The sequence below is a fragment of the Setaria italica genome, chromosome IX (genome assembly GCF_000263155.2).
Source record: "Setaria italica strain Yugu1 chromosome IX, Setaria_italica_v2.0, whole genome shotgun sequence".
Classification (NCBI taxonomy): domain Eukaryota; kingdom Viridiplantae; phylum Streptophyta; class Magnoliopsida; order Poales; family Poaceae; genus Setaria; species Setaria italica.
The window spans coordinates 17,719,765-17,743,567 of NC_028458.1; the positions used below are offsets into that span (position 1 = coordinate 17,719,765).

Below are 23,803 nucleotides of genomic sequence, written 5' to 3' on the forward strand. Positions count from 1 at the left end.
TGAGACGAATCTATTAAGCCTAATTAATCCATCATTAGTGAATGGTTACTGTAGCACCACATTGCCAAACCATGGACTAATTAGGCTTAATAGATTCGTCTCGCGATTTAGCCTAGAGGTTGTGTAATTAGTTTTGTAATTAGTCTAGATTTAATACTTCTAATTAGTCTCCAAATATTCGATGTGACGGGGGTTAAAATTTAGCCCCCTCCTCCCAAACACCCCCTAAATGGATAGGGAGTAGGATTGATGGTATAGATATAAACTTATATGGAAATAAATTGCCCTACAGAGCAAACGAAGTTACCGAACTATGTAGCATATGGAAGATCTCACATCAAGATTACGTATCCAGGCATCCAGCGTAAATTGCACGGGTGAGGGAACTCAAGATTTCACAGCATCACCCTTCAAGAAAACAATTTAGGATTCAACACCAATCAGGTCAGCATTGAGCGAGCAGAAAAAAATATAATAAATGAATGCCATAAAAAATTCTAATTATGCAGACAGACACCACCGCTCAGTTAATAGTGAAGAGTGCTGAACATAAGTGGAGAATGAATTAAGAATGAAAGTTAAGTCCACAACGGTATGTTGCCAAAACTATGTTTCACCAATCATGTGAAAGTTCATTTGTAAGTGACGCGGTCTACCTTGTGGACCACAAAAGCTAATTTCTCGTCCTCTACTTTTTTCTATACAATAGGACTCCTGCATACGCAATGTATACGCACTACCCGAAGTTAGCATTTACAAAAGAACCAAAAGAATATGTTGCTGAAATGCCACGTAGACCAGGGCCGTCCAGCATCATCTCGTTCTGTCTCTATTTAGAGTCTCCCAACAAATCTCCTGGCCACATTCATTACAGGTTATTGTGCACCCTGCTTTCGTGCCCTCGCTTCTTAGAGTTAGCATGTGGGTTAAGTTGTTGCACTTCTTTTGGTTGTTGGAGTTAACCTTAGGTTGCTGCGGTTGCCGGCTTCTTGAAGCAGCCTTGACTGACCGCACAACGTTGGGATCTGCTGGAACCGCAGTCATGTTTGATTTTCTCTCGGGATCACGTACACCTTTCCTCAAAGCCTCCCACTCTGACAAGGCCATGTCTTGTTCCTCCTTTGTAAGCCTTTCCTCTTCATTTTCTTGGAGGAGAGCTTCATGTTCATGGTAACCAGCAATCCACCTGTAAATTCCAAACAGATGTTACCCAACAAGCAGCTGATTAACACAGTAACATAGTCAAGATTCATATTTGACATATAAACTGGGAGGCAATAAAGAGCGAGGAAATAAACAGATGAGACATGTCTGATTAGTTAATAAACTAAAATCCTAGAATTTATGCACCTATAGCATGGTACTCATCAAGTTGTATTCATGAGGAAAGTAATAGGATGCGCCTTACCCAGTTTGTTCACTGAGTAGGTTCAGCATGAGTCTGTCGACAGGTACAGGTTCAGAAGTTCCACTGGTGTTGGAAGTGAATGGCTTCTCAGTCATGGTAGAACCGTTCTCATTCTGTTCCATTAATTCCTCTTCACCAAATTCAAAAAGATGCAACATCTCTTCTTTGGAGATGGTTCTTGAAACTTGCTGTCTGTCCACCACCCTTGCTGCGAGGCCTTCCTTCGTCACCTACTCGTTTAAGATGAGTAATTTTTCAAACAAGGATGGACCTTTAGCTACCAGGTACAAGAGAATAACGCAGATAATTCAAACTGATAACTCCAGACCAGAAGAAAAAATACAAACGTACCTGTCGCTTATATATTTTCTCTTCCATTGTTCGATGTGCCATTAGGCGGTAAGCATATACAGGTTTGGTCTGGCCATACCTGAAAATAATATTCCCACTGAATAAATAAATAATCGCATGTAGGTGCAACTAATGAGCAACTCAGGTGACAAGTTCTTGCCTCCAAACTCGATAAATGGCTTGCAGATCGTGTGTTGGATTCCAGGATCCATCCAAAAGAACCACACGATTTGCAGCATGAAGGTTAATGCCCAGAGATCCAGCACGAGTTGATATCAACGTGCATTTCACTCTTGCATTTTCAGGGTCGTTAAACATCTCCACAAGATTCTGCCGATCAGAAGATGGAGTGCTCCCATCAAGCCTGTTCAGCATGAGATGGATATATAATATTTGCAAGATCACACAATAATAATGATGATAAGCAACTCTAGTAAAAATGCATGCCAAGAATAACAATAGTCTTTACAGAAATAGGTATCAACAATGATGGTATCCAAGTCTTTGTGATGACTGCTTTACATTAGAAGACTATACTGTCATGCTAGCACTACAGAATATTCCAAAGAGAAACATGACAGTTTCCCATAGGAAAAAAGAATATGACAGAGCCTGGAATCATAAGAGCTATATTTAGTTACTGACCAGCACACCAGAATAGCGAGAACTAAGATAAAAATATAGATGCTTTGGGTTGAAGGAGTAGGGCATGACTGCAGATTTCCTAGTCCCTACTTGAAGCCCTGTTTCTGCCAATAATGGCAGATTAATAGTTCAAAAACAAAGCAGATGGCACCAAAGTGATAATGGGTATCCTGGAACTAATCAAATTGAAGATTTTTCAGGTTTCACAATGGTTTCATTCCCACATGAATCGCAAAGAAACACCACTTTCCAGACTCAAGGTCCAGTTCCCACCAGGGCTTCTTCCCTGAGGCCTAATTTTTGAGTTTACAGGAACAGACATCATACTATGGGAAGGCCGTGGAAGTGGTTGCACACAAAGCATTATGTCCAGGATCTTGTTGAAGTAGTAGGTTATAAACAGTTTATCTCATGAGAATGACACAAAGTATAAGAACCAAAAGAAAACAGATACTTGTGAAACTGCCACACCAGCAACAGCAATGTTCTTGTGTACCAAAGAAAATCAACTGTGGAAGCATACCTATACCAATCCTTCCCCCGCTTCCAATGTTTGCCTTCTTTTCCTTTAATTTGCAATTTTGACAGATAAAACTCCACTAAATCCAGGGTAGTCAAGCTCTGGCTAAACACCAATACCTTGTCGCCCAATTCAGAACTTTTTGACAGGATATCAAGGAGCAAAATCATTTTGCCACTGTAATCTGCCTCCATGTAAGTATTCTCATCTAGAAGTTCCTCCCACCAGTTACTTTCCTGCAATAAAAATGACAAGTTAAAAAGCATAATCAGAACCAAATACTTAATGTGTCATGAGGATTATTCCACCACAGAAGTACGGGTCACTGGTTTATTGGCAGACTGAGTTTGGATTAAATTATTAATCATCCATTACAGCACATACATAGAAACCAGTTAACCAGAAAGATGTCTGGTACACAGTTAGAGACAATTGATAGAAAATATTTGATGAAGTTCCTTACTATATAATGGAAGTTTCAAATATTTTGCACTTGATATAGTACCTCATTCACAAAGTTGCTTTTTTTGGACTGCTGGTCAGCTCTATCCTTCTGCTTCTCTGTAAAAATAATAAAGTTTAGAGCAGGTGTAAATATCATTGGCTTCCGATAATAACACAAAGTACACTCTGCAGATTTACCCATCTCTGGACATAAACAATTACCTCCATTAGGAAAGTAATTTTCAGTATTATCATCACTTGAACTCTCATCCATCATAAAATTCTCAACAGCATCCTCATGACGCAAAGTTCCTCTCTGTTCTTTAGACATCTGGAGGAGCCCTGGATGATTCCATACCTAAATTTCAAGATGGTGTTCATATCTTAGTAAGTGGTGAAGAAAAAGGAACCTCCACATTTGACCTCAAGAGCTAGAAATTATCATGTTAATTATAGAAAAGTAAAATATCTCCAACATTTTTTTTTCACAAACTACGCAAGAGAGCTGCGTGCCATTTCATTTAAGGTAGAAAAAAGGTATACACGAGTCCAGGAGGGACCCAACCCGAGTACAAAGAACCAACACACCCACACACCCCATGCCACTACAGAACAGGCGCGGCACGAACATAGAGAAAAACGACCAGACACCAGAGCTTATGCTCTCTGGGTCAACGACCTGGCCAATAGCTCCTGAAGCTTAGAGGCCCCAGCCATACACCAATAGCTACTCTCTGTGCTAATGGCCTGAAGCACCTCCTGAATATTTGGTCTTGCATTTTCAAAAACACATGCATTGCGATGTTTCCGAACCTCCCAGGCCACCAGGATTATCAACGAGTTGAGACCCTTGAGCCTCTCCTTAGGCACAGACGTGATGGCTTTCCTCCACCAACCAAAGAATCTGACATCAGCAGGCCCAGGCGCCAAAACCATCAGACCCAGGCACTGAAGGATCATGACCCAAACCTGTCAAGTGAAGACACATCCTACCAAAATGTGTTGTATAGTCTCCTCAGCTTGATCACAGAAAGGGCAAGCCGCCGGGTGAGCCAAACCCCTCTTTGCGAGGCGATCAGCCGTCCAACAACGGTTGTGAAAAACCAGCCAAATAAAGAATTTGCACCATGGAGGTGCCCAGCTTTTCCAAATCCGTCACCAAGGGCCAATCCTGGTGGTTCCTATAAAGTAGGCAGCGTATGCGGATTTACTGCTATATGAACCTGACTGGGTTAGCTTCCATTTAAACTGATCCAGCTCGCTATCCTGTAAGACAATTCCATCCATAATATCCCAAATTTGCAGGTACTCCAAGAGAACTGGCACTGAAAGCACGCCTTTAATGTCTCCCACCCAAGTTCTGCTTTGGAGTGCCTGGGCAACGGTCCTCCTCTTTGCTGTCCGCTTTGGAACAGTCCTGAATAAGTTAGGAGCAAGCTCAGCCAAAGTGTAGCCATCCATCCATCTATCAGTCCAGAAAAGAATACTTTCCCCATTACCAACAATAGCGTCCACTGCAACTTGGAATAAGGCTTCGGCACTTTTTGGTACCTGTATTGGAAGGCCAACCCAGGGTCTTGAAGAATCAGTTTTTTGTGCCCAAAGCCAGCGAATCCTCAAGGCCCAGCCAAGAATTTCCAGGTTATGTATCCCAAGTCCTCCATATTCCAGAGGTCACTGCACTCTTTCCCAAGAAACTAGGCAACTGCCTCCATTTCCCTTTTCTTGCCCCTTCCAACCAAAACCCTGTCTCCTTTTATCGATTGCTTTGAGAACCCACTTTGGAAGATCCATTGCAATTAAAGAATATATGGGAGGGGCTGTCAAGACCACTCGAACCATAACCAGTCTCCCTGCTCTATTCATCAGGGAAGCCTTCCACCCAGGGAGATAGTCTGCCACCTTATCCACTAAAGGCAGCAGAACATCCTTGGTGGGCTTAGCAATCATGAGTGCGAGTCCCAGATAAGTACAGGGGAAATCTTTGACAGGGCAGGACACCAGGTCTGCCGTGAGGGATTTCTCAGCCTCAGAACAATGGATTGGTGAAACTGAACTCTTAGCCAGGTTAGTTTGAAGGCCAGAAGCATGCCCAAATGAATCAAGAAGCTGTCTGATTACTTGCAAGTCCAAACTAAAAGGCCTCAGGAAAATCACAGCATCATCTGCATAAAAAGAAACCCGATGTCGGGCTTGCAGAATGGCCAAAGGGTGCAGCATCTGTTCTCTAGTCGCATACTCGACCAGAGAGTTCAGGACATCCATCACCAAAATGAATAACATTGGGGAAAGAGGATCCCCTTGCCGAAGCCCACGTCAATGTAGAATATTCATCCCTGGCTCACCGTTTACCAACACTTGTGTGGAAGATGTGGACAGGATCAGGCATATGAGATTACACCACCGCTGTCCAAATCCCACTTGTCGCAAAACTTCCAATAAAAAGGACCATGAGACAGAATCGAAAGCTTTTGAAATATCTAGCTTGAGAAGGAGATGAGCCTCCTTTTTCTTGTGCAGGGATTTTACCATCTGCTGAACAAATAGAAAATTGTCGTGGATATTTCGCCCTCTCACAAAAGCACTCTGATTTGTAGAGATCAGGGATGATAGCACAGGGGCCAGCCGATTTGCCAAGACCTTGGTCACCAACTTTGCGAAGCTGTGAATCAAGCTTATAGGTCTGAAATCCTTTATTTGAATAGCATCTGGTTTCTTAGGCAGGAGAGTAATGAAAGCAGTATTGAGGAGCCTAAATTTGAACACATGACCCCTGTAAATGGCATCCAGTGCCATCAGTAGATCCCCTATGATAATATTCCAGCAAGATTTATAAAAACGACCCGTAAAGCCGTCTGGTCCAGGGGATTTGTCTGAGGGCATGTCTCTGATGGTTGCCCAGACTTCCTCCTCCGTGAAAGGGGCATCCAAGGAAGAGAGTTCATGCTCCTGGATACAAATTTCAGCAAGGTCAATAGTAAAATCCCTCTCCTCTGCTATCCCAATGAGATTTTCATAAAAATTCAGCGCTGCTTCTTGTTTATCCTCCTGTGAGACAACTATCGGATCACCCACCTGTAATTTTGGTATGAAATTTTTCTTTTTCCTGAAACAGGCTTGTTTGTGGAAGAAAGAGGTATTAGCATCACCCTCCTGTAGGTACAAGATCCTAAAACGCAACCGAGCAATGGTGCACTCTAGAGATGCCAATCCAAGGCAATGGAGCTTTAGCTTCTTGCGCAGCCAATCCTCTCCTGCAGAGAGCTCCCTGGTGTCCCTCTCAATTTCCAAACGGTGCAGAATCTCTTTAGCCATCTCAAGTTGTTGTTTGATGTTCCCCATTTTCCGCTGTCCCCATCGCTGCAGCCCTTTACTCAGCCGCTGCAAGAAAAAGGCGCACAACTGCACAATTCGATTGTACAGGAGCCTCCCAATTCTGTTTAACAGCATCCAAAAAGCCCGGAATTTTGGTCCAGAAACTTTCAAAATGGAAGCGTCGTTTACCACCAGTGCTGACTTTCAAACCAAGAATGAGGGGGCAATGATCAGAGACCCCTGAAGTTGTACTTTGCAACACTGAATCAGGAAAGATGGCCTCCCAATCCACACAGCTAAAAGTCTGGTCCCAGCCTGACAAGAGTGGGGATTGTCTCATTTGACCATGTATACTTCTGGCCGTGTAAAGGTATCTCCTTGACCTCAGCATCATCCAGGAATCGCCGGAACCTGCCCATCATTGCCCTATTCAAATTCGTATTATTTTTGTCTTCAGCTTGATAAATGAGACTAAAATCACCCACCACAAGCCAAGGACCATTACACAGAGCACGGACGGAGTGAAGTTCCTGCAGGAACAGCACTTCCTCATCATCCCCTTGTGGCCCATAAACTCCAGTGAACCACCAATTGCACCCTTCTTGTTCAGAGAACAAAACTAAAACTGAATAAATAGTGGCAATAGCCTGACACGAGCTACCCTTCCAAGCAATCAGGACCCCTCCCCTAGTACCAGATGCCGGCAGAGCTATAAATTTGTCAAAATCTGACCCGAACACAGAGAGAAACAACCGTTGAGACATATCAGCAACCTTGGTTTCTTGGAGACAAATGATATCAGCATTACTAGAAAGAATGGCATCCCTGACCGAGTTCCTTCGATCCCGCTGATTGAGCCCCCGCACATTCCAGATTAAGATAGATGAAGGATTCATTTTGACCAAATAAGTTACCGACCCAAATTAACCAAACCAAATCACAGGATAGCCAGCACATCTGCAGAACGCACTTGCTCTCCTTCCTCAACAGACCAGCCAAAAATGACAGCCATGGTAGCGATATGAGATTCAGGGACCATAGGCTTGAACAGCTTACTGTAATTGTCTTGGGCCGCTTGATCGATCACCTCCCCATCTCCAAATCCGAGGTGGCGCATGATCGTCTTCTGGGCCACCGTGACCACCGGACCAAGCGAGCAGGGGTTAGCCTTGTGTGTGTGTGTGCGGGGGGGAGGGGGGGGGGACCAGCAGCTAGCCGACCGATGATGTTAGGAGAAACAGTTAAAGCACCGCCCCCGAAGGTCCGCCAGGACTAGCTGCCGAAGCGGGTGCTCCTGACAGCGACGTTCAAGTCGATCGCGCCACCCCTCCGCATAGCACCAGCCATCCGCATCCAAGGACCTGCCGCCGCCCTTGCTCACGCGATCCTCTGGCCGCAGCACAATTTCGTGGTGAGGAGATTCCACGCAGGGACTCAGATGATACTGCCTAGCTGGGAGGAGCCCACCTAGCCAATGCAGCGACACCCGCCAGCAACGCCTCCTTGAAGGAGAGAGGAGAAGAGGATGCAGCCGAGGGAGGCGAGTCGTCGTTCCACTGCTGGGCCTTGGAGCGACCCACCGTCACTCGGAAAGGCTCCAGTAGGGAACATGGAGAGGAACATGGGATGGACCCCAACGCCAGGGATGAAGAGCAGGCTGGGCGGGGCGGAACCACAGCCGAGGAGGTGGCCACCGGGCCCGAAGTGGATGCCGGCGTGGGGCTGGTGTGGGGGGAAGGTGCGCCGGGGAGGGGAAGGGTAAGGGGAGGGGGAGGGGAGAGGACGAGCGCCATCCTTCAAAAACCACTTTTAGTCTCGGTTTCCCTGTATCTCCAACATTTGGTTACAGTGGATCCAAATTATAATGGTTGAGATTAATTTGATATACAAATAAACATTAATATGGTATGGCATTAGTGCCAAAATAAAACTCTTCTTTCTAAAAAGAATTACTCATATCTCCTCCTACTCATCTACAATCACGAGATCAATTGTACTTGGTAAAGATTGATACCTTAAGGAAACTATAAAGCACAGGCAATGATCTTGCTACACCTCCACTCAAGTGAAAACTGCTAGACAGCAATCCCAACTTGTTTTTATCCAAGAAACAGCACAAAGATGCAGGATTGCAGGGTCATCATACCTGGGCTAATGTTTGGTACTTGGCAAAGAAGGAACTGTGAGATTTTTCTGAGTAACCACTACTTGAGAAACCATGAACATCCAAGAATCTTCTGTATAGCTTCCTTTGCAGCTGAGATAGCTTTACAGTAATAACAAAAACCTTCTTAGGTGGTAGATCATTCTTCACAACATTCATGCTCATCCGCTGGACAAAACCTTTCAGTTGTTCAAACAAAATGTGCGATCGTTGGTTCATGATCTTTACATCATCTGATGTTGAATTTGTGTGCTGCCCATTTTCAATGGGGTTCTGGAACCTGATAAAACAGGACTTATTATTTCAAATTTCAATAAAATTACGGTGTACATATAGTAGAGTGTTCAATTACCTGTTTCGGAATTCATGGCTACTCCCAAGAAAGCCTTCCCTAACAAAATCAACCATCTACGCACATGATTAAACCAAAATTCATTGGCAAACAATTAATATTAACACCATGGTAATTTCAGTAATTGGACAATTAAGCAAACGAAACAGTAGGGATGCGCTGCTCCTTACACAATAATATTCCATCAAATTATTCTGCAACGGAGATCCAGTTAACGCAATTCTTCTCTGTGTCCTTACTTGTTTCAGAGCCTGTGTAATGTCAGCCCTCCTATTCTTTATCATATGTGCTTCATCACATACAAGAATGTCTGGCCCACACTAGTAGTACAGTGAACAGTGTCAAAAACCCACAGCTAACATGTAATAAAGTTGGGAGAAATCATACTATATCATAATGCATGCCATATTACCATAAAAGCATGACGTTATTTGAAACCACAGTGCATAACCACAAAAAGCCATCTTACAGCAACATAGAAGCTTGAAACAATAATAAAACAACAGCAAGAAACATAGAATGTCACCTGCAAAGCATAAGTAATTTCATTTGCGACATTTTTGTCCTTCACATGCTTTCCAAGGGATAAGCTCCTAAATGATGAATAACCAATGAGAAGCACTCCGCCTTTTACTCGCCATTTGGTTAGTAAATCTGGTCTTTTCACCCTGCAAAAAAAAGGGTCAGATAAAGATTTATTATAGGAACCATCACATCACAAAATTCACAAAAATAATAAAACCATATTCCCATTTAGCCAGAGTGCGTTTTTTTTTTTTTTTGGGGGGGGGGGGGGGCACCATACGTAAATAATGCGATCATGCAATGAAATAAAAAAAATTAGTTGGCCATTAGGCTTGATCCATAATCGTGCTAGTATTCATCGAAACATTGGACCCAGTAAGATTGTTAGAACATCACACTACTTGAAGAAGGTTAAAGAAACATGCCAATAAAATAAAAGAACATTTAACCAAAACTTAGATGAGCTTTCTTTTCTTTGACAGTTGCCCCCAGATTCAAGAAAGGCAATCAGAATGAGATCCTGGGAATGCCACTATTGAATTCATAGATCAAAAGGAATCAAATACAAGAATTAAGTGTATATAACATGTCCAACAACCTTCGAGTCCCAAGATTTCCAATATACCAAAAATTGTTCAAACACAAGAGCCTAATCAAGGACTTGCAATTCTAATTAGAATATAAACCAATTTGTCAGGTAGAGCTACAGCAGGTTGCCTAAGTTTTAGCAGGACTGAAGCAGCTTTCATAGAATGTTTATAGTTGAGTTGCACTACTTTTTTTCTCGAACACACAGGAGAACTGCGCATCATTATATTAAGAAGAATAGAGTTGCACTACTCATGGTAACTGTTTTGACAACATGTATTGTTTAGGACTTGTGTATCTTATCTTATTTCCTAACTAAACATAATTGTTTTGGACAAGGTGTAGGGAAAAAAACCTCAACCCTGGGGAACAGCCTCCCCAAGGAATTGTCATTAAAAAGAAGCCTCAACCACACGGGCCGAGAAAACCCCCAAATCTGGCTTCACCCTATATAGGGCTGCTGAAGGAAAATATTTAGTGAAACTATAAATAATAGGCTAGTGGTTAAAACTTCATCTTGTAGACCACACCATCTCTAATTCAAGATAAGCTTGTATAAAAAATGGATTTTCAATATATGCGCATACATTCAGAAGAGCTCTCCCCTACTTTTTCGTATCCAGAGCAGCTTGCAGTTTCATATGCAATATTGGCACAAAAAGATTTGCAATTTAGCCGCATGTATAACAAAAAGAAACAAAACAAGAAATTTATCGACACCTGGCAACATCTTCCAACATAAAAACACGAAGAGGCTTCAGTTCGGCTGGATGCCACCTGATAAACTCTTTCCTCCAGTTATGAAGAACATTAACAGGGGTAACAATAAGTGCTGTGCGCAAACCCAATTGAGCACATTTCATAACAGTGTAGAGGAATGTAATAACCTGCAAGGTGCAAACAAAAAAAGATGAGTATGCAAAATAAAAGTCGCCATAACAGTAACCTTTAGAAATATAAGAATCAACAGGCTCAACATTACAAGTATAAAAAATGAAATTGATTGAAATGCAGGGTCTAGTTCCAGCACATAATTGATTGCCATGTGAACATGTAGTTGTAGCATACAAGAAATGGATAACACTTAAGAAAATTTATATCTAAGCCAACACAGACCTGAAAGGTTTTCCCAAGGCCCATATTATGCGCCAAAATGCAGCCAAGACCTTTATCCCCGGATTTCACCTTTTTAACAGATTGAATAACATTTTCCCACATAAACCTTATTCCTTCTACCTGCAATATCATAAAATTCAGTCGGATTCAGATATGGGCTCCCTGTACAGATAGTCATTGTTGGTGCAAGAGTAACAGCATAGCACTTGGCAAACAGTTGAATCCCCTCATTAAGTCATCATCTGCTCAGGATTCCCTTTTGAATATTTCAACATGCAAACACATTATAACATAGCAATTTTCATATCAGAGTCCTATTAATCTAATTTAGTTACGGTGATGAATAAGCAAGAGAGGAAATTTTGACCACGCCGACCTGATGAGGCTTCAGTTTAAAAGACATGCTGCTTGGAATCCTAACAGGTTCCTCATCTTCCTCTCTGGCAAGGTTGACTATATGCCCATCTCCAGCATCCTTTAAAGAGACTTCCGATGGGGCTCCAAAGGAAGTTCCAACATTCTCACTTCTTAACTTGCCGGCAGATTGCTCTTGCATGGACTTCAAATGGTCTTGCCTTGCCTTCAAAATAATATTAAAGTCACAGCCTAGATGCGACAGCTTCAGACAACAATATATATATAATAAAGATAAGAGACTGAAAGATCACAAACCTTCTCCATTGCAATTTTGCGCTTAGTTTCCTCACCAAGTTCTGTATCATCCATAATTCTTCTAATCCTTTTCTTCATTCTTCGCTTGCTGATAACAGGATGAAGGAATGACCAGGAGCTCAGCTTTGTTATACTAAATAAATTAGGGGAAAAGATCATACCTAACAGGACCATTGGTTTCCGGTCCAGAAAGATGTGTGTCGCTGCTCTCTGAATCAGAAGATTCAACACCACTGAGGGCCTTGTCACATTCAGAAATTAAAACTTCCAGTTGACTGGGTACACAGCAGCAACACTGCCAACCAGTGGCTATAGCTTCCGATAAGCATTCTTCACCTAAATTCTTCAACAAACAATTTCTACAGAAAAGCAGCTTACAAGAACTACAACTTTGAAGTAGTTCGCTTTGTGCACACCAAGTGCAATAACCACCAGATACAGGATCCTGCGCAAATGCAAACAGCATCTCTAAGAAATTATTAATGCCTAGCTCAAGACATCAGAAGTCAAACCTGATTCTGTTTAAGGTTCAAAACTATCTACATAAAAAGAAGGTAAACAGTCACCTCAAGACGATTCTTCTCGATCACAAGAAATCTGCATGGTCCGCAAACAGTAACATCCAGTACTGGGTGGCGATGCACCTCAGAGGCATTCAATATTTCAGTGCAAATGGTACATTTGAAAGCTTTAGGCAAACTTTTATCACTGAGCTTAGGGCTTTGTGATGGGTCATCAAGATCAATGATATCAGCCACCTTTTCAACTCTAGCTGAGCTACCTTCCCCTGGTTTTCTATCTATCTGCATTTCATCATCACTTTCTATTATCACAGTTTCCGATCTCTTCTGGAAAAGCTCCTCAATAGAAAGTTTGTTTTCATCAATTTTGAGTTTTTTAGATGAAGGAAGGTCACTTTTAGCACCCAAAACACCATTTTCTGATAGAGGCTTCTCATGGCATGATGAGACCAAACCAAAATTCTCCTGCAAAACAGGAAAGGATGCATTAGATGTAAGACATTTACCCTATAAATCACAGACAAATTATCTATGCAATTTACAAAAAATACATAGACACAAAACAGAGCTCAAAACAATATCTTTAAATAAGTACCTTAGTGCCTCTCATCCTTTTCCCTTTCAAACGACGCTGCAGGCAATTCATTATTTTTGCATCATCCTCTTCCTTTACCTACATCGATGGTATAACTTAGGTTCCCATTAATTAGGGAAGCACACCAAGGAATCCCATATCAAGAAAACCCTATCTTGTGCTACTAGAAACCCAGCAGCTAAACTAGAAGTAGTATGAGTAGATTCTGCAGGGTTGTAGTGGTGTTACCATTACCAGCAAGCTCGCCCAGATTTGCCAGTTCAACCAGTAAGAAAACATAACATGGGTGACTGCACTTCCAGAAGGGGCTATATGCTCCGATTTTGTGGGTCAGGCAGTCCAAACAAGACGGCTTGACATTGATGGTTTAAACTAGACAAGTGTGTAAATACAGGTGCTAACAAATCTTTCTTATCTTTTTCTACATTATTTGTTGAGGCCTGATAGATTATGCTAATTAGGTTTATAAATAATCTGCTTATGTCGCTGCAATGTGGCAAAAAACGTTGTCACGGCTGCCAACAGTATGAAAACCAGGGATGAGACAGAAGAAACTATTAGACCACACTTTGATACCTAGGCATTCATATGCTGGGAATAAGAAATTATGTGAAGAGGCAGGAGTGGAAATAGGTCCATGGGCTGCAATTAAGCATAGGCGCACTAAAGAAAAAAACCAGTGGCATGTCTGTAGTTTTAATTGATTAGTAGAGCTACAGAAGTAGTCTCAGCTGACCTTTCTGTATTTCCTTCTCTGTTCCTCAGAAAGTTCTACTTCATCTAGACCTTTTATATCATCAAAAACACCGTCAACTTCAGATATTTCCTCCACCTGCAAAATAGCAAGAATAATAATGAAGATTCAGAAAGGAAGAGCCATAGATGAGGAGCAGATTCAAAAAATACATGTCATGTTAGAGAGAGAAAACACTAATGTTAACTCCTGCAGTATTTTGTATTGACAAGTACTTCTCTTTCTAAAATTAATATAGCTCAAATGGTCTACTAACACAGTACAGTGTACTAACTCATCACTGTTTATCTTGCAGTAATATTATTTTCACTATAACTACCCTTTCTGTACATATTATTGTGAAAGATGAAAAGCATGACTGCACACACGTCATGGCGATATACAGCTAAAGACAAAATACTAAAATTGGTCGATGTTAAACAGGATCAGTAGGCATTGCACATATGAGAGTTACCAATACACTAGACAGTATTCATTACAAAAAATAAAAGCTGTATGCCCTTTGTCCAAGTATTTCCAACCCCTTTATCCTAACAACATTGTGTGAAAAAAGCACTTTAGTTCGCAATCCAGGCGCTTCAGCTCTAGGTTTATTCCCCTTTATTTAAATATACATATAGGGGTGGCTTTTTCCCTCTGTTATTATTCAAGATTAACAAATAATAGTCAACACCTCAACGGAACATGATTTTAGAATTAAGGAAAGAGGGTAGGATAAATTTCAAGAATTCCATGAATTAAGCTAATAAATAGTATAATCGTGGCATCACAAAATAAGAAACTGATGAGTTGAAGGGGCACCTCGTCAACTCCAGGAAACTGGAGACCCAATGCTGCAGCTTCCTGGGGGGTACTTGCAAGATAAACTGATGCCCAGTTACTGCTACCAAAAGTATTTTCAGCACTCTCCTTAGATTTAATAAGTTCATTGAATGAGCTCCAACTTCTCTCATGACACTGAATAGAATCACCATCCCCAACAGGAATTTTTCCGGCAAGAAAGCCACTAGCACCTTCCTCCAGCAACCTCCCATGTTTTCTGATTGAAGTAGGTAAGGGAAAGCTGAGATTCGTAACATAAACACAGAAACAACCAAATTTTAGCCCCAATATTACCTCCTTACAGGTCTGCAAGACTGGAGGTATTCATCAGCCTTTTTAATGGATTGGTTAGCTTCTTCAGGCACTTTAGAACCAGCCCAATGGGCCCTGCTCTTCCATGCTTCAGTTTCACAAACATTTGGAACTTGACTTTCAATTGACTTATAGAGTCTGGGAAGTTCAATTCCAGCAGCATCAAGTTGCTCCTGCATTACAAAAAAAAAATGCAAATTTATCTTTAGTCGAATGCATAACGTGGGTCTTTTAAAATTCATTTGCCAACAGAAATAAAAAGCACATACCAATCAACATGGGAGTAAAAAAATGCATCAATTTAATAAAACTAGCCTTATAGTGTAACACAGAACCATTAAAAAAAAAAGGCTGACATTTTATTTGTGGGTACCAAGCCAAGTCCTCCAACAGAATTCTACAAAATAACTCCACAGGTACCAGAAATGCAAGGCCATTATTATACATAGAAAGATAGGTCAATTGGTTCAGCATTAAATGTTCATATGCATTTATACAGCACAAGATTTCAGGAAATGCGTCTATATAGGATAGCGCATACAGATGGCAGTAAGTAATAATGTAACATGGACATGCCAAACAATATCCTATTTAAGGAAAAGATTACCAGCAGAATAGAACTACGGGTCTCCAGATTATCAAGTTCATTTTCCCATTGCACCTGGAATTGCTCCATCTCAGTTGAGACAGCTGATTCTAACTAGTTAAATTAAAGAAATGTATCAGTGTATAGAAAGATAAACAATTAAGGATTACAAATTACACAATAAACATGAACATGTTTAAAACCTCTTCTCCTTGAAGCCTCTCAGATAACTCCAATCTTACTTCAGTTTCAATTTTGTCCAATGACTCCTTTTCAAGTGACTCTTGCGCTTGAGCTGCCTAAGAGTCACCAGAAACGCAATCAGTGAAATGAAAGAAAAATAAGTAAAAGAAAAATATGCATAAAACCAGAAATGATTACTTTGCTCTCAACTTCAAGAAATTCACAAACCAATTCTTCAACTTCTTCCTCAGTTAGAGGTACCTGTTAAGATAATCAAATTTGGAAGAAGAAAAAAGAGTTGACAAATACTGTTTAACTTGAAATAAAAACTGCTAAATTTCAATCCATCAAAATTTTAACTTCTAAGAGAAACTGCATTGTAGTTGATAGGAAGTCTGACAAACATAAAAAGGTATAGATGATATAGAACAGCATAGCAAAAACAATAAAATAACATAACAATGGCTAATAAGAGTTCCAAAAATTCCATGTCAGTTGCAATATTTTCTCAAGGAGTACTAATTACATAATATTCTTACTTTTATTGAAAATATCTGATCTCATTAATACCAACAGAACTTCACAAAACTTAAGTAGGTCACCGTATAATTGAAAGAGTTTATTAGATTCACACACCTCGGTGTCTTTCTCAGATCCTAAAGCTTGTTCATTATCTGATTCGTGGACAAAGAATTCGAATGAGTCAGCCTCTGAATCGTCATCAGTAATGGATGTTTCTTCATTCACATCATTGTCCATTGTTTTGCATACAGGCTCCTTATGCTCCTTAAAGAGATCTTCTCTTATGCTACTTTTAGCTCCAACTTTATTTTCATCACTTTGAGAGTCAATAATTATTATATCATCATCTCCTAGCTGTCCATTTGTTTGAACAGATTCCATATTTTTCAACTTGTCATCCGGCAATATTCCATCCTGATTCATACATAGTATCATTATACCATTTACTTGTACAGAAACATATCTGATTCCATCTTTGCATACATGAACTATTTTACTGAAAAACAAAAATACAATACGAAAGTAAAACAAATGGATAAGCAAAACAAGAATGCTGATTTGCACAGGTGCCAAATAATAAAAATAACAGTAAAAGGGTATGTTGATAACAGAAATTAACCCAAATGTAGGTTTCACTGAAATGTTGAATGAACCATGACCCTGTTTACTGCTGGATTTAACATACTGAAACAAAAACACCTGTTACCAAGATGAATTAAATCATATTCCCATTTGATTAACTTCAATGCCAAATATAAAAGCAACCTAGAAACTATACTGGCCAAAAGTGCAGAACGGCATTACTGCATTAGAGCAAATGGCATGCCTTCAAGAAGTACTGTGTCTAATCACAGCACATTAGCATAATTCTCAATAACAATGATGCTAATGTGCGGTGATTAGACACAGTACCTTGTTAATGTGCTGTGATCCTATCATTGTAGAACAAGGTAGCCACGGAATCACTCCACCGCAGAAAATCACAGCGAACCCAACCGACGCAAAAAAAAAAAAAAAAAAAAAACTAGCGCTGCGCGCTTTGACTCGGGGGCTTCACACTTGCTTGGTTCAACCAGCCGCCCCCCCCCCCCAAAAAAAAAAAAAAAAATCCTTGCAAAGCAAACCGCGCCCGCAGTCCCGAGTCAAACGACGAAGCCCCACGGCGCCAACCGACCACGATCCCTCGCGCGGCCCAAGAGGAAGAAGAACAGCAGCAAAAGCAACAAGGAACCAACCCAAGCCCAAGGAACGGAACAACAGCAAAACCACGGGTTACTCACCAGCGAACGAAGAGACCAGCCCAAGCCCGGCGCGGATCTCCGCCCCACTCGGGCGCGAGAGGGGCGGTGCGGTGGCGGGCGGAGGATTAGGCGGCGCGAGGGAAGCGAACGGCCGGCGGTACCGCGGTCGCCGGGAATGGCCTAGGTTTTGAAAATATTTTTAGGGCGTGCGTGGTGGAAAAGGTGATCTCAGTAGGGGTGGGGGAGGGAGGCGGCGGCAGGGGAGGGGTTTTTGTTTGTGGGGAAAGTGGGGGGAGGCGAAAAGCGTTGGAAATAGAATGTTTCTTCTTCACTCAACCGCAGATGATCCCTCTCGGCCTCCCTCCTTGGCTCCTTCCTTCGCAAGCCAGTCGGAGAGGAGAGATTTTCGGAGGTGACACGAGTCGAACGAAAATATTACTGCTCGGTGAAAAGGGGAAGGGAGAGGGCGGTGGCCGGTGGAGGGAGATTTTTCTTTTTTTTCTTTTTTTTTTGACAGGAGTGGAGGGAGATTTTGGCCTCGGTTCTTGTGACAGATTTCGAATTTCGAATCTGCTGTGCTTTGCCAGGTCGGCGTTGGGTTTTGTGAAAATAATTTTTGTCGACGTACCCGTTCACGGCTAAGGATCTTCGAGCTTATTATTAGAATTAAATATGAGTTAATTATAAAATTAATTATATAGATGGAGGTTAATTCGCGAGACGAATCTATTAAACGTAATTAATTCATGATTAGCACATGTTTATTGTAGCATCACATTGCCAAATCATGGACTAATTAGACTTAATAGATTCGTCTCGTGAATTAGCCTCCATCCATGCAATTGGTTTCATAATTAGTTTATATTTAATATTCGATGTGAAAGGGACTAAACCTTAGTCGTGAAACCAAACGGGGCTAAATCGGCACAAACTACACTTTTTTCCACATTATTTTCACGAGATTTGAGTTCGTTATATCGAAAATGTGTCGTTCATATTTTCTACAGTAGCTCCGTGTTCGTCAATTCTGATGGACTAGGTCACAACAACAATAGAACTGTCAGCAAATTGAACAAACTATTTCAACAATCAAGATCTCTAAATTATCAACAACTGATATTTATTTCGCGGCTGTGGTTGTGTAAGAGCAACTCCAAGAGACTGCTAATCTTACCCCAATACCTTTTTTAGAAAAAAAGAGAGAAAAAATGAACTCCAACAATCCACCTAAACCTTCCCCAATTTTTTAGCGACGCTAAAAAACAGCCTGCCACCGCGTACATTTTAGCGTTGGTGTTCCTCCCCCAATCCTGATTCCCGCATGCCCGCGCGTCCCTTCCGATGGGCCCAATACGATGACGTGGCCCGTGTTTGAAATATTGGGGGCTATTTATTAGCGATCTGCTGTGGAGTGATATGTTTTTGGGGGAAATTTTTTTTGGGAGAACCGCCAATATATAGTTTTGGGGAAGAATTTTTTAGGATACTCTTGGAGTTGCTCTAACATCCAAAAGATATTGCTTTGGTCGCCGGTAATTCCGTAAGATCCTCTAATCATGTATTACTTTCCTTTTATCTTTAAAATTGTTTTTCATATATTTTTTCACTTGCCTTGTTCAATAGTCATCTCCTAGTTTAGCATATGCTTTGTATATTTGGAATGGAACCCTCCTACATCCCAACCAACATATATAAGTAATAAATTGCCATACAGGGTGAAACAATTCTGAACCTATTCGCTTCAGCTTATAAGCCGGCTGAAAAGCTGAAACGGCTGATTTGTTGTGAGAGGAAAACACTGTTTGGTGGCTGATAAGCCGGCTAAATAAGCTGAAGCGAACAGGCCGTCTATGTCTACTTGTCCATGGACACAATCAACCGACATTTATTTCTCTACTACTTAAAAAAATTGAAAATGGGACTTTTTTTTCTAGGTCTCTTTCCGCTCCGCTCCGTAGCCCTTGCTCTAAGGCTCTCCTTCCGTCCGATCCCGCGGCTTTCCTCCGAGCCGTCCCTCTACCTCCTCTCCTCTCGTGCCTGAGGGTCTCCTTCCGTCCGATCCAGCAGCTTTCCTCCGAGCCGTCCCTCTGCCTCCTCTCCTCGCGCATCCTTCGTCGCCGCCGCTGCTCGCCCTCCTCCTCTCCTCGCGCGCCGCCCCCGCGGCTCGCCCTCCTCCGCTCCTCGCTCACCCTGCGCCACCCCACCGCCCACCCTCCTCCTCGCTCTCCTCCACCCGAGGATTCCATCCACACTGCCTTCGTGCGCCGCCATGCCGGATCCACGGCGGAGGAGCCCGGTGACTCCATCTGCGTCGCCTCCGTGCACCGCCCAACCAAGCCGCCTCCGGGCGCCTAATTGATACGCCCGGACCGCTCCTCCTCCGTCCACCGCCCAACCGTGCCTCCTCCAAGCGCATACCGTCGGCGCACCCCCTGCCTGGTTGCCCCTCCGCACCAGCGCCCCCCCCCCTTCCCGGCCTTCTCTCCATGCCCCCCCTAGTCTCCCCTCCAAAACTCGCTGGTAGACGGACGCCTCTGGCTACTTCTGTACCAGCCGCGCCACCACCAAGCTCACCCCTACGAAAATCTCTCCACGACGCCCCCCAGTCTCCCCTCCACGGCCCGCTGGTAGACGAACGCCTCTGGCTACTTCTGTGCCAACCGCGCCACCGCCAAGCTCACCCCTACGAAAATGGTAACCTCTTCCGCCCATCTGCACATCTCTGTGACAATCCATTTTTATGCATCCTTATTGAGGCGGATCTGGTGGTTCAATTGCATAGAGGAGGATAATGATTAGTGGATTTGCTTGATTGGCAACATAGTCCATCATTTATTCTCCTGTTCTCCATTATGAGTATTGTGAAATTGCTTGACAGATGGCTGGTCACTTGTTTTTTTAGTGATTCCAATGGTAATTAGATCATATCAGACCTAGATAGAATGTAATATGAGATGATGCTGCAGATTGAGTCATCTAATTCTTGCGGTCTAATTCTAGGAGTTTTAGGTAGTGTCATGTGAATATTATCAATACTTTTGCTTCAATTAACATCTGCAACTTATGGGCACTCACATAGCAGGTTATTTTTCTATTTTTGTTCTCAAGACACCAGGGAGCCAACAGCATTTAGGCAATCATCTTGATTCCCTAAAATCCATTCCGCCAGCAAATTGTTTTCCAGAGATGCGCAACCCATCTACTAATCAACATGAAAATCAAGAAGTAATCTCACGTCAGTATGTGCTTTGCAGGAAAATCAAGAAGAAATCTTAAAGAAATCTCAGCCAAGGTGGGAGCTGGTCACATTAAATAACAGGGGACACATACATATGAGGCTAGGTCCCGGAGCTGATTTGGGGCTCTGAAATGCATGTAAATGTAGGTGGCTTCCCATTCAGACATTTGTATCTTTGGTGATTAGTTCTCAGGATTATGGCTTATATATACTAACCTTTTCCATCCAATGCTATATGTCTAACCTTTTTTGTTTGACAGGGGGTACTTGTGATCTACAACCATTGTTAGGATGTACTTGTGATCTGCAACCATTGACAACTGACATTGTTTCCCATCTCCTTGGTTGGCTTCATATAAGCAAACTGAACAAAGTGCACCATGGATAGTTTCATTTATCAGTTGTGCAGACTCCTAGAGAGGTCAGCTGAAACAGAAAAGGTTATTTAGACATTTATAATTATCTTGTTCTTTTATTCAATTTCAGACTGTTGTATTTAGATGTTACAGAGGCTTGCCGCGTCCCATATTATGCCCTATTCTATTATTTTTCTGAGTGACTTACTTTTAACTTAGCATACCTAATATGAACTTAGCCATATGTATGACTGATAAGAGGACATATAAATACTTATCTCTTCCCCTTGTACAGCTCAATTCTTTCATTCCCTTTGTACCCTTTCTTGAATGTTAGTGTAAACATCAATTTATGAAAACATCATTTTTAAACCCCCTTTCGAGAAAGCCTAATGTGGCGGATCCACCTCGGATTAGCCTGATTAAGGCACGGTTAAGTCGCCTAACACGTGACACTCATGCCTTAGTCAAGTTAACACGAAGTGCCGTCGGATTTCATCCGATTTGACCACTTAACAGGATCGAGTTAGCAAACTCACACGAAGGTGAGCGGTTCCAGAGAATACAACCGGTCCACCAAAAGATTAACAAGTTGACACACACTTGGTTGCAAATCAGAGTTTTAACAAGTTCTGAAGAAAACAACAAAGGGTAAAACAAGCGGAAGCTACTCGTAGGGGTCGGACGTCCTTGGTGAGGCCAGCCAAGACATCAGTGATCCCTTTCCTAGCCGTCCGAGGAGGGATCCCACTCGACCATCCAACCCGGAGGGAGCTGGGGCGGCCAAGTGCCAACATGAACAAGCTCAGGAGCGGCGACTTCACCTGAAAAGAAAAGCCACAAACAAGGCTGAGCTTCTAAGCTCAACAAGACTTAACCGACCGGTGGTAAACTACTCCACCACTTCTAGACATGCAAGGCTCTTTGGCTGAGGGGTTTTGTTTGCCAACAGCAACTACAGTGGGTCCTTGCTTTCAAGTTTTAGCTCAGATTCTAAGTGCATTAACCAGTCTACATGGCGACTTAGGCTAAACAAACATAGTTTTCAACAACAAAGTATAGAACAAGCATCGGGTTCATAGCATCATCATGTTCCATCTTTACTCAGTGTAGCATAGCAATCAAGCAATCTCAAACTGTGAGAGGCAGACGAATCGATTCGAGTTTCTTAACCATGCATGGAGAACCTAATCTCACGACATCTGCGCACCACAAGGGTCGCTTCCTGTGTCGGCCGTCCCCATCAATTCCTAGGCACGTGTCAGGTCCAAACTTCCCTTGGTATGCAATGCTCCACAGTCCCGGCCTCTACCGTACTGTGACCGCACTTGCACCCACATGATGCACCATGGAAACCTCATTCCAGGGACAACAGGGGTATAAGCCACGCCCTAGTTCAATCAGGTACTAGGCTTCCCCATCCCATACTAGGTATGAGATTAGTACTTTCAAACACTTGATCATGAACACCAACACTTTTCGACCTTAGCAACTTCATATAGACAGACAGGGCAATCCACCGACCACCAAAAGAGTTCACCAGGCCCTGCCCCGTCCATCGTCCTTATAGTTGTAACCAGGAGGAGAACAACCAACTCCTAGAACTCGCGAGTGATAGGAAATCACTCGACTTTTACCGAGTCCTATTAAACAATGCAACTACTCGGACTCCTCAGGCTAGTGTTCAGATCAAGGGAAGTAAGTCATGCATCTATGGTTTCAAACAACTCCTGTACTTAAATGCACATACAAACAAGGAAGGCATGTGTAAGTTTAGAAAGTTGGGCTCATGCTCCGGGGCTTGCCTTCAAGCGGAGGGGAGGAGAACTGGTCTTCTGCTGGGGCGGCTTCAGCTTCTGGGACTGGCAGCTCAGCTACAGCTCCGTCTTCTGGCACCGGGTGTAGCTCGTAGACGCCGTCAGCGAGGTTTAGCTCTACACGAATGCAAATGCAGGAGTTAGTGTTTTAGACGGTTAATTTCAACAACACTTGCAGTTAAAGCTCGGATACTGGTAGCAAGGCTACAGAAAAGGTGGGGAGAGGTTACTTTAGTTGGTGGAGAGCAAGATCAAAGGGTCGGATGGGGTAAACTTATGATCTGACCCCTAAACTAGAGGAATAGTTGTGCTGGGGGTCCTCAGACTTAACGCAGAGAAGTCCCCGATTTTTACACATATACCCTCGGGTCAAGGAAAAAGGATACAGCCGAGTCCTCGGGCGAGGCGGAAAAAGGGGTCGGCTAACAGACAGGTTCAGGTGAGACGGAAAAGGGGTCGGGCGAACAGATAGGGTCGGGCGAGATGGAAAAGGGGTCGGGCGAAAAGACAGGGTCGGCAGTTTACCTTTAGGCCTACTAGTGACGTCTTGGGGTCGGAAAGAACGGCTCAGGCGGAGCTATGAAAGGTGCTAAGGCTTGGGCGGCGGCAATGTCCGGCGGTGCTCCGGCGGCGGCTGTGCTTCTTGTGGACAACAAGCAAGCTTTAGCACAGCGCGGAGGAGCAAGCAGCTGGGAGGATTGGGAAAGGCGGGTGTTGAGCGGAGAGGAGAGTTCCTCAGGAACTTAGGTGGCGACG

General features: G+C 42.8%; 1 protein-coding gene across 4 annotated transcripts; it reads right to left on the reverse strand.

Moving 5' to 3' along the window:
* Positions 1-501: 501 nt before the first annotated feature.
* LOC101762016 (protein CHROMATIN REMODELING 20) lies at positions 502-17,922 on the reverse strand. 4 transcript variants are annotated; one of them, XM_022823048.1, is made up of 27 exons: positions 17,676-17,922; positions 17,015-17,094; positions 16,510-16,891; positions 16,072-16,134; positions 15,894-15,989; positions 15,712-15,804; positions 15,087-15,277; positions 14,772-15,009; positions 13,953-14,048; positions 13,217-13,294; positions 12,667-13,086; positions 12,262-12,545; positions 12,101-12,188; positions 11,805-12,008; positions 11,429-11,548; positions 11,033-11,199; positions 9,726-9,867; positions 9,370-9,519; positions 9,200-9,255; positions 8,830-9,127; positions 3,591-3,726; positions 3,430-3,485; positions 2,928-3,160; positions 1,920-2,123; positions 1,760-1,838; positions 1,409-1,638; positions 502-1,186 (listed from the first exon to the last, which is right to left on the reverse strand). In XM_022823048.1, the coding sequence occupies exons 3-27, from the start codon at positions 16,828-16,830 to the stop codon at positions 814-816; spliced, it is 4,416 nt and encodes a 1,471-aa protein (XP_022678783.1). In that variant the 5' UTR covers positions 16,831-16,891; positions 17,015-17,094; positions 17,676-17,922; the 3' UTR covers positions 502-813. The 4 variants fall into 4 exon arrangements, with proteins under 4 accessions (XP_022678783.1, XP_004982960.1, XP_012698458.1 ...); XM_004982903.2 differs by lacking the exon at positions 17,015-17,094 and having other exon boundaries at positions 16,510-16,809; XM_012843004.2 differs by lacking the exon at positions 17,015-17,094.
* Positions 17,923-23,803: the final 5,881 nt, after the last annotated feature.

Bases quoted from the DNA above. Each gene is read 5' to 3' on its own strand.
- LOC101762016 (XM_012843004.2), bottom strand. From the start codon at position 16,830: ATGATACTATGTATGAATCAGGATGGAATATTGCCGGATGACAAGTTG. The intron at 15,805-15,893 runs GTTTTAAACATG...TAATTTAACTAG, and splicing joins AGAGGCTTCAAGGAGAAGAG to TTAGAATCAGCTGTCTCAAC. The intron at 13,295-13,952 runs GTCAGCTGAGAC...CCATCGATGTAG, and splicing joins AGAGAAGGAAATACAGAAAG to GTAAAGGAAGAGGATGATGC.